The sequence below is a fragment of the Cherax quadricarinatus genome, chromosome 54 (genome assembly GCF_038502225.1).
Source record: "Cherax quadricarinatus isolate ZL_2023a chromosome 54, ASM3850222v1, whole genome shotgun sequence".
NCBI classification, from domain to species: Eukaryota; Metazoa; Arthropoda; class Malacostraca; order Decapoda; family Parastacidae; genus Cherax; species Cherax quadricarinatus.
This window is the reverse complement of record NC_091345.1, coordinates 19,148,289-19,158,288: the sequence shown is the minus strand read 5'-3', so window position 1 is coordinate 19,158,288 and position 10,000 is coordinate 19,148,289. Positions and strand designations below refer to the sequence as shown.

The 10,000-nt window shown below is 40.4% G+C and overlaps 1 protein-coding gene across 2 annotated transcripts in view; it reads right to left on the bottom strand.

Annotated features, from left to right (window-relative positions):
- LOC128699211 (solute carrier organic anion transporter family member 74D) overlaps positions 1-10,000 on the bottom strand; it is a 67,119-nt gene that overhangs the window by 29,378 nt on the left and 27,741 nt on the right. For both annotated transcript variants that reach the window (XR_011393510.1, XM_070096678.1), the window contains exon 2: positions 169-434. Coding sequence is in view for 1 of the 2 variants with exons in the window: in XM_070096678.1 (XP_069952779.1) it covers positions 169-434 (266 nt within the window). In the remaining variant the exon portion in view is untranslated. The remainder of the gene's footprint in view (positions 1-168; positions 435-10,000) is intronic.

Sequence of the window (10,000 nt, the reverse complement as noted above, 5' to 3'; positions counted from 1 at the left end):
CAGTCATAAGTAGCAGACTTTTCTTCTGTATGTCGAACGGCAGGGCGGTCAGTCCCGCTATGACTAGCTCTTGGGCTCTAGTTCTAGGACCCTGGAAAGGTATTAGGCAGAATGGGACCGACCACTCTGCCACTTGCCATACAGAAGAAAAGTCTACTACTGTCTTACCCGCAGACAGTGAAGTTTCAAGGTGCCTATACTGCAACGGGAGTCGCCCAAGTTGTCCTCCTGCTGCTTCAGGAGGCTTCTTGCTTCCACCTCCTTCTTCGTGTGAGGTTTTGCTTTGTCCTGGTCGCTCCTGGTGGTGGTGGTGTGGGTGTAGGAGGCACCGTTGGAGGTGGTGGGGGTGTTGGAGGTGGGTTGGGGATCCTCGGACTCCACCAGCGCCCTTATCAACGCCTTCACCTCATCCTCTTGCAATGACTTCTCATTGTCTGCAAGAAGGGAGGGTCTCAGGACGAGGAAGAATTGTGAAAGAGGCAAGGGAGGGAAGAGACAAGAACAGTGTAAGGAGACGAAGACGAGAAAGAGAAAGAGAATGGAAGAAAAATTGCATAACGGAAGACAGGGGGAGGTCAGACGATGGAAGAAAATTTGAGACAATAGAGACATGCGAATCGGTCAGTGTGTTAATAAAAAATAAAAAAAAATAATAAGACAGAACAAGAACTGCTGAGAAAACTGTAACCAAGGCTGTGACTAGGACTATGACCAAGACTGTAGCCAAAACTGCATGAACTGCTGAGAGAATTGTGACCAAGACTGTAGCCAAGACTGTGACCAAGACTGTAGCCAGGGCCGGATTACCGCATAGGCAAACTAGGCATTTGCCTAGGGCCCCGCGCATTTGGGGGCCCCGCGGTCCAAGGGGTTCAGGGGCTCATCCAAGACTGCGCACATGGTGCAAGTGCAAAGGGGTCCCTACCTAAAAAGTTCAAGTGTTTGGAGAGTAAAATTGATTTTTAAAAATTAATCAAAACAAAAATAAATAATGAAATAAAATAAAATAAAAATAAATAAACCTAACCATAGATGGCAACACTCAACACGCCTTTGTTTACATCAGAACAGCTGTGTTTTCCCGCTAATGGGTGAGTATGGGAGATTCCTCTCCAATTTTCTGTAGTAATTACACGTTATCTAGACTTGTACTGTGACAAATTAACTGAAGTGTTGTTGATAGACATTGATGTGTATGGATAAATGTTTGTTTTCGCCTCTAAATGTTAAGGGAGGTACCTGATAGTGTTACTTGACCAGTAAAGACGCATGGACCAGTAAAGACGCATTTTTGGTAAAAATACTATAAAGAAAAACCTAAAAACGCAAACTGACTTCCGTTTGTAGGTTTTTGAAAGCACTTTGTCCTGTCTTTAAGTCTTTATCATTTCAATAACAGATCTCAATTGATTGATGTTCTACATCACTTCCGTAGCAAATGCTTAGTTTTCAAGTTACGACGGAAGTGATGTAGAACATCAATTAATTTACTACATATTTCCCCAGAAACACATAAGCCACATCAGAAAATCGTTGGTTGAGTGAAACTGAAAATTGTTCCTGCATTCTTTAATTCTCATGTCCTTATCTATGGCCATATATCATGCAAAACATAATGATTAGTTTAGTTATGAAAATGGTAATATAAATACCATTGTGCATTGTTCTTGGACTCGGTATGATTTCTGTTTCAGTAAATTGGAGATCAAGGAGAATGAATTAGTAAAATATTCGTAGCCCAAATCACTAACCTAATCTATGGTAAAAGTTCTGTATATGACTCGTTTCTGGTAACGCTTTGAATTTTTAGATGCGCAGCCAGAGGAAAGGGGGCTACAAGGGCCATATCCCCCCAATTGACAAAAATAATAATAATAATTAAAAAATTAATAATAATTGATAATGAAAAATTTGTATTTGCATGATTACAGACAGTGATACATCCTCATTATGGCATCTCGTGAACGTGATGTTGGACGTTCTTATGCGAGTGGGTCACAGAAAAGAAAGAAGAAAATTCAAGAAGAAGAACAGAAAAAGAAAGATGTAGGAAGCTGCAGAAAGATCACAGACATGCTCACGAAAACAGTTTCTGATGTTACCAGTACAGTTGAATCTTCAGATACGTCAGATCATACAGGAAGCCCTCCCTCCATTATTTCTCAGCCAGCATCTACTTCTTTTGTGTCTCCTCTCTGTCTCAACGGACATTTCATCCACAGGATTTGTCTTAAAAGATCCTGCCTCATGGCCAAATGTAATCCCAGATTCTCTACGTAATGCTCTCATTGCAGAAAACTTCAGTCAAACTCTGAACATTGACTTTAGGAAATCAGCAAGGATTTATGATGATGGAAGTCGTCGTTGTTTAAAGTCATCTATGTTTTATAGGAAGCTTGCAAATTCAGAAACTGTGAAAAGATCATAGATGGTATACTCTGAAAGCTCAGGAAAAGTGTACTGTTCAGCATGCAAGCTATTTTCTACCAAAGAAAATACCTTCACACAGGAGTTCAATGACTGGAAAAATTCCAAGCGTTTCGAGGAACATGAAAACAGCACCACTCACAGGAACTGCATTTTAGCCAGTGTATTTCGTACACAGAAAAAAACCTTATTGGATTCTCATTTGGAAAATCAAACTGAAAAAGAGCGCACTTATTGGAGGAAAGTTCTAGAAAGAGTTGTTGCTGTTGTAAAATTCTTAGCTCTAAGAGGACTTGCTTTCCGTGGAGAAAATGAGGTTTTTGGTTCAGAAAACAATGGCAATTTCCTAGGGATCATAGAACTGTTAGCACAATTCGATCCATTCTTAGCAAATCATGTGTCACGCCTTGGGAATGCAGGAAGAGGCACTGTATCTTACATGTCATCTACTATATGCAATGAATTTATTGAACTGATGACTAAGAAGGTCCTCAATAACATCATAGCAGCTGTGAAAACTGCAAAATACTTTGCAATAAGTGTAGATTCAACACCAGATATTTCACATACAGATCAATTGACATTCATTGTTCGCTTTGTCGACTCCAGTGGTAAGCATGTAGAGCGCTTTATAAAATTCATTCCTCTTTCAGGCCATGATGGAGAAACAATGATGAATGTAGTACTGGATACTCTGCTTGAACATGATCTCTCTATTATGGATTGCCGTGGCCAGAGCTACGACAATGCAAGTAACATGTCGGGTAAATATAATGGATTGCAAGCCCGTATCAAGCAAATCAACCCACTTGCTGAATATGTGCCCTGCTCAGCACATTCTCTTAATCTTGTTGGGTCATGTGCTGCGGAGTGTTGTGTCGCTGCAGTTTAATTTTTTGGACTTTTACAAGCACTCTTTAATTTTTTCTCTGCTTCAACGCATCGGTGGAGTATACTCAAGTCAACCATTCATGGAGATGTCATCAAATCATTATCAACAACAAGGTGGTCAGCGCAGCATGATGCAACACATGCTTTGAAAGACAGCTTTGCTGAAATACGTTCTGCTTTGATCCAAATAGCAGAGGATGAAGACCAGACAGCAACTACAAGAAGCGAAGCAGCCAGCTTAGCATCAAAATTGGAAGATTTTGAATTGGCCTTACTCTGTGTGCTTTGGGACTGTATACTGGAACGGTTAAATGCCACGAACAAGACACTTCAGAAAATTGAAATTGAAATGGCTACTTGTGCTAACCTCTATGCAGGCTTAGTGGAATTTGTAAGCTCACTTCGCAATGATGAAGCTTTTGAAATGTTTGAAGAGAAAGCTAAACTGCTGGTGAAAGACTACAGTTACCGGGCTGATCATCAGCAGTCAAGGAAGAGGAAACGCAATTTTGAAGAGCCAGACAATGAAACTGTGTTGCTACCAAGGCAGAAATGTAAGACAGCTACATACTTCGTCATTCTGGATTCACTGATTACAGAATTGGTGAAAAGAAAAGAAATCTACCAGAATCTCAATGACAAGTTTGGATTTCTGTTCAAAATTACTACTATGCCAGATGCAGAATTGAGAGAAGCTGCATTAAAGTTGCAACAACACCTTTCAGCAGATGTTCAGGACACATTTGTTGAAGAAATAGTTCATTTTTCTGGGTATATGAATCAGATTAAAGCTCCACCTGAAAAATGTGCGCCCTCAGCTGCTTTGAAACATTTAAGAAATGCAGGTATCTCAGAAACCTTCCCTAATGTTGACATAGTGTATCGCCTTTACCTAACACTTCCAGCTACTAACTGTGAAGAAGAACGTTCATTTTCTATTTTGAAAAGAGTGAAAAACCATCTCCGTTCAACAATGAGCCAAGACAAATTGTGTAACCTAGCCTTGTTGACCATTGAGTCTGATCTAACAAGAAATATTGATTTTCAGAATATAATTGATGATTTTGCCAATATGAAATCCAGAAAAAAGTTTATTTAAGAAGTGCCTGTGAATATAAACAATTCTTTACTTTCTTGAGTTTATATGATTTGATAGTCTTATGCATGATGCAATGATAACAATAATGGTCAGTGATTTATAAAGGGAATAATAGTGCTGTAGTGGTTATGCTGAATATAATAGGTACATGATGTCACTACTTTAATAGCCTAATCTAGTAATACTATGCTGTCTTGAGTTTATTCTCTTTAAAATGCATGATTTAACAAGATAGTTATAATGGCTGTTGGTAAATGGTTTTGGTTGTCTTGATGTACTTTCCCTATTAAATTTAATCTAAATAGCCAGAATGTATTTAATTAGACCTTAAACAGGCTCACCCCCCCCACCCCCAAGCTGGAAGGGGTCACTTCGCTTACCCGTAACTCAAAAGGGCCCCGCCAATCTGAATAGCCTAGGGTCCGGAGACTTCTTAATCCGGCCCTGCATGCGACAACAGGGAAGAAGGGACATGGAAGACAAGTGAAGGGCAGGGAAGAGAAGGAATGCTGGGGTGATGAAGGGGTGGAAGGGAAGCAAGAAGATAAAACCTGAGTTGCTAGGAAAACCAGATCAGAAGAGTCAAAGAAATGAATTGGCAGAAAATACTGACTCGTCTTCCATTAGTTTGACAGTAATGAGAGATGAGTGAAGGAATGACTTTATGAAGCAAGGTGAGAAGAGACAACTGACGCAACAATCAAGAATGTACGGTGAGAGGAGACAACTGACGCAACAATCAAGAATGTACGGTGAGAGGAGACAACTGACGCAACAATCAAGAACGCATGGTGAGAGGAGACAACTGATGCAACAATCAAGAATGTACGGTGAGAGGAGACAACTGATGCAACAATCAAGAATGTACGGTGAGAGGAGACAACTGATGCAACAATCAAGAATGTACGGTGAGAGGAGACAACTGACGCAACAATCAAGAACGCATGGTGAGAGGAGACAACTGACGCAACAATCAAGAATGTACGGTGAGAGGAGACAACTGATGCAACAATCAAGAATGTACGGTGAGAGGAGACAACTGACGCAACAATCAAGAATGTACGGTGAGTGTAAACAACTGACGCAACAATCAAGAATGTACGGTGAGTGTAAACAACTGACGCAACAATCAAGAATGTACGGTGAGTGTAAACAACTGACGCAACAATCAAGAATGTACGGTGAGAGGAAACAACTGACGCAACAATCAAGAATGTACGGTGAGTGTAAACAACTGACGCAACAATCAAGAACGCATGGTGAGAGGAGACAACTGATGCAACAATCAAGAATGTACGGTGAGAGGAGACAACTGATGCAACAATCAAGAATGTACGGTGAGAGGAGACAACTGACGCAACAATCAAGAACGCATGGTGAGAGGAGACAACTGATGCAACAATCAAGAATGTACGGTGAGAGGAGACAACTGATGCAACAATCAAGAATGTACGGTGAGAGGAGACAACTGATGCAACAATCAAGAACGCATGGTGAGAGGAGACAACTGATGCAACAATCAAGAATGTACGGTGAGAGGAGACAACTGATGCAACAATCAAGAATGTACGGTGAGAGGAAACAACTGACGCAACAATCAAGAACGCATGGTGAGAGGAGACAACTGATGCAACAATCAAGAATGTACGGTGAGAGGAGACAACTGATGCAACAATCAAGAATGTACGGTGAGAGGAAACAACTGACGCAACAATCAAGAACGCATGGTGAGTGTAAACAACTGACGGAACAATCAAGAACGCATGGTGAGTGTAAACAACTGACGGAACAATCAAGAACGCATGGTGAGTGTAAACAACTGACGGAACAATCAAGAACGCATGGTGAGTGTAAACAACTGACGGAACAATCAAGAACGCATGGTGAGTGTAAACAACTGACGGAACAATCAAGAACGCATGGTGAGAGGAGACAACTGATGCAACAATCAAGAACGCATGGTGAGTGTAAACAACTGACGCAACAATCAAGAACGCATGGTGAGTGTAAACAACTGACGGAACAATCAGTCAAGAATAAAACAAATGAGGCAGGCAGAATGCATGAGCATAAGACAGATGAGACACAGAGGGAGAAAGCAAACAGACGTGGCAGCAGCCAACGGCAAACAGATGAACCAGTAAGTCTATCAAATAATGTAAACAGATGACACAATATCCCATATGAAAATATAAAGGATACATAAATATACATAGGCAAGAATACCACTGAGACAGGATACCACTGAGACAGGATACCACTGAGACAGGATACCACTGAGACAAGGTGTTGCACCCCCTGAAAGGGACACAGTGTATATAATGTATATTGATATATATTATCTTTCATATAATTTTATATTGCGGATATTTTCATTAATAGCTGAAATTAAAATATCTTGTTTTATGATATTGTTTAACTCAACTATGTCATTATGTAAGATGTAACATTTACACTTCACTGTGCTCACTGTTCGAGAATTGTGGTTGGCTGTTCACATTGGTAAACTGCTTAGCTAACTATCAGCTCACTTGTTTACTTGCCAGCATCTCGGCAGTACCAGGGGTGAGTCATGTGATATCACCTGATGTGAGGCCTGTAGTCGAGAGAAATCGATCTTTCCATAGCTGGTCATCGTGCTCCCCATCTGCTTCATACTTGGTAACAACATACCAGATGGTACTTGCGAGTTATACTGTTATGAAATGTGCCTTCAGCACTATACTACTATATGTACAATATAACTTTGCGCTACAAGAGAAGTGTAGGAGCTTTTATCCTAAATTATATCAAATTCATTTACTTTGCTTTTGCCCACCTAGACAACTTTGTTAATAAACTTCACAATTTTTATTTCGTTAGTATCGTATCAGTTGCAATCCTAAAGTACTTTTAAAAATTACTTTAATTTTAAAGGATAACTGGACCAGAGTACTTTCTGACAAACTGTTACAAAACCAGAAACATGCTAGATGCTAGAGGAAGATCAATAAGCTGACCTTCTAGTATTCTGTGGAAATGTCTATACTTTATAGATATTGCATTTTGTAATACAAGGATACCGCACAAAAGAACTGCTGAGTTCAGCTTTATGTACCTTCCTTACTACACATTGCAACAGTATTCAATACAAGATGGTAGGTTTCTTGTTATCTAGCTATAGACCAGAATTCCTAATAGTCCCAACTTGTAGATAAAGTGAAGCTCAAGTTTACACATAATTTTCCTGCTATGGAGAAAAGAGTAATTACTCTCTTTTAACCATCACTGTGTAGTTAATCAGGAACTCTAGCAAAGAGAGGCAGGCGTGCCTCGTGACGCTATGGTGCATACATTTGTTTCTCATAAGACTGTTTGCGATGAAGAAAGAGTCCACTAGCCCCTTCTGGGAGGGCTAAGTCCTTGAGAGGGTTGAAGGGGGCTGAGAGGGTTGAGAGATACCCCCTTTACTGGAGAATTATCTCCACAGATACCACTGAGATAAGGATACCACTGAGACAAGGCTACTACTGAGACAAGGATGCCACTGAGGCAAGAATACCACCGAGACGAGGATACCACCATGACAAGGATACCACAGTATAGCTGAAGGTTCTCTCCCCTTCCTGCATTCCCTCCTGTCTTACTCTCGTCACGAAAGTGAGGGATGAAGTGCAATAATAATAATAATAATAATAATAATAATAATAATAATAATAATAATAATAATAATAATAATAATAATAATAATAACAATCATAATCGTTTGAAGAACACACACACACACACACACACACACACACACACACACACACACACACACACACACACACACACACACACACACACACACAGCATGTCTCCGGAAGCACACATCAACCAGATAACTGCTGCAGCATATGGGCGCCTGGCAAACCTGAGAACAGCATTCCGATACCTTAGTAAGGAATCATTCAAGACACTGTACACCGTGTATGTCAGGCCCATACTGGAGTATGCAGCACCTGTTTGGAACCCGCACTTGATAAAGCACGTCAAGAAACTAGAGAAAGTACAAAGGTTTGCGACAAGGTTAGTTCCAGAGCTAAGGGGAATGTCCTATGAAGAAAGATTAAGGGAAATCGGCCTGACGACACTGGAGGACAGGAGGGTCAGGGGAGACATGATAACGACATATAAATGTGTAGAATTTTTAACACATACTTCCTCTCAGTTTTTACACAGGAGGATACCAGCGATATTCCAGTAATGATAAATTATGTAGAACAGGACGATAATAAACTGTGCACTATTAGGGTCACAAGTGACATGGTCCTTAGGCAAATAGATAAATTAAAACCTAACAAATCCCCAGGCCCTGATGAACTGTATGCAAGGGTTCTAAAGGAATGTAAAGAGGAGCTTAGCACACCTTTGGCTAATCTTTTCAACATATCACTACAAACTGGCATGGTGCCAGATAAGTGGAAAATGGCAAATGTGATACCTATTTTCAAAACAGGTGACAGGTCCTTAGCTTCGAACTATAGACCAATAAGCCTAACCTCCATAGTGGGAAAATTTATGGAATCAATAATTGCCGAGGCAGTTCGTAGCCACCTTGAAAAGCATAAATTAATCAACGAATCTCAGCATGGTTTTACAAAGGGGCGTTCCTGCCTTACGAATTTATTAACTTTTTTCACTAAGGTATTTGAGGAGGTAGATCATGGTAATGAATATGATATTGTGTATATGGACTTCAGTAAGGCTTTTGACAGGGTCCCACATCAGAGACTATTGAGGAAAATTAAAGCACATGGAATAGGAGGAGAAATTTTTTACTGGATAGAGGCATGGTTGACAAATAGGCAGCAGAGAGTTTGCATAAATGGGGAGAAGTCAGAGTGGGGAGGCGTCACGAGCGGTGTTCCACAGGGGTCAGTGTTGGGCCCCCTGCTGTTCACAATCTACATAAACGACATAGATGAGGGCATAAAGAGCGACATCGGCAAGTTTGCCGATGACACCAAAATAGGCCGTCGAATTCATTCTGACGAGGACATTCGAGCACTCCAGGAGGATTTGAATAGACTGATGCAGTGGTCGGAGAAGTGGCAGATGCAGTTTAATATAGACAAATGCAAAGTTCTAAATGTTGGACAGGACAATAACCATGCCACATATAAACTAAATAATGTAGATCTTAATATTACGGATTGCGAAAAAGATTTAGGAGTTCTGGTTAGCAGTAATCTGAAACCAAGACAACAGTGCATAAGTGTTCGCAATAAAGCTAATAGAATCCTTGGCTTCATATCAAGAAGCATAAATAATAGGAGTCCTCAGGTTGTTCTTCAACTCTATACATCCTTGGTTAGGCCTCATTTAGATTATGCTGCACAGTTTTGGTCACCGTATTACAGAATGGATATAAATTCTCTGGAAAATGTACAAAGGAGGATGACAAAGATGATCCCATGTATCAGAAACCTTCCCTATGAGGATAGACTAAGGGCCCTGAAACTGCACTCTCTAGAAAGACGTAGAATTAGGGGGGATATGATTGAGGTTTATAAGTGGAAGACAGGAATAAATAAAGGGGATGTAAATAGTGTGCTGAAA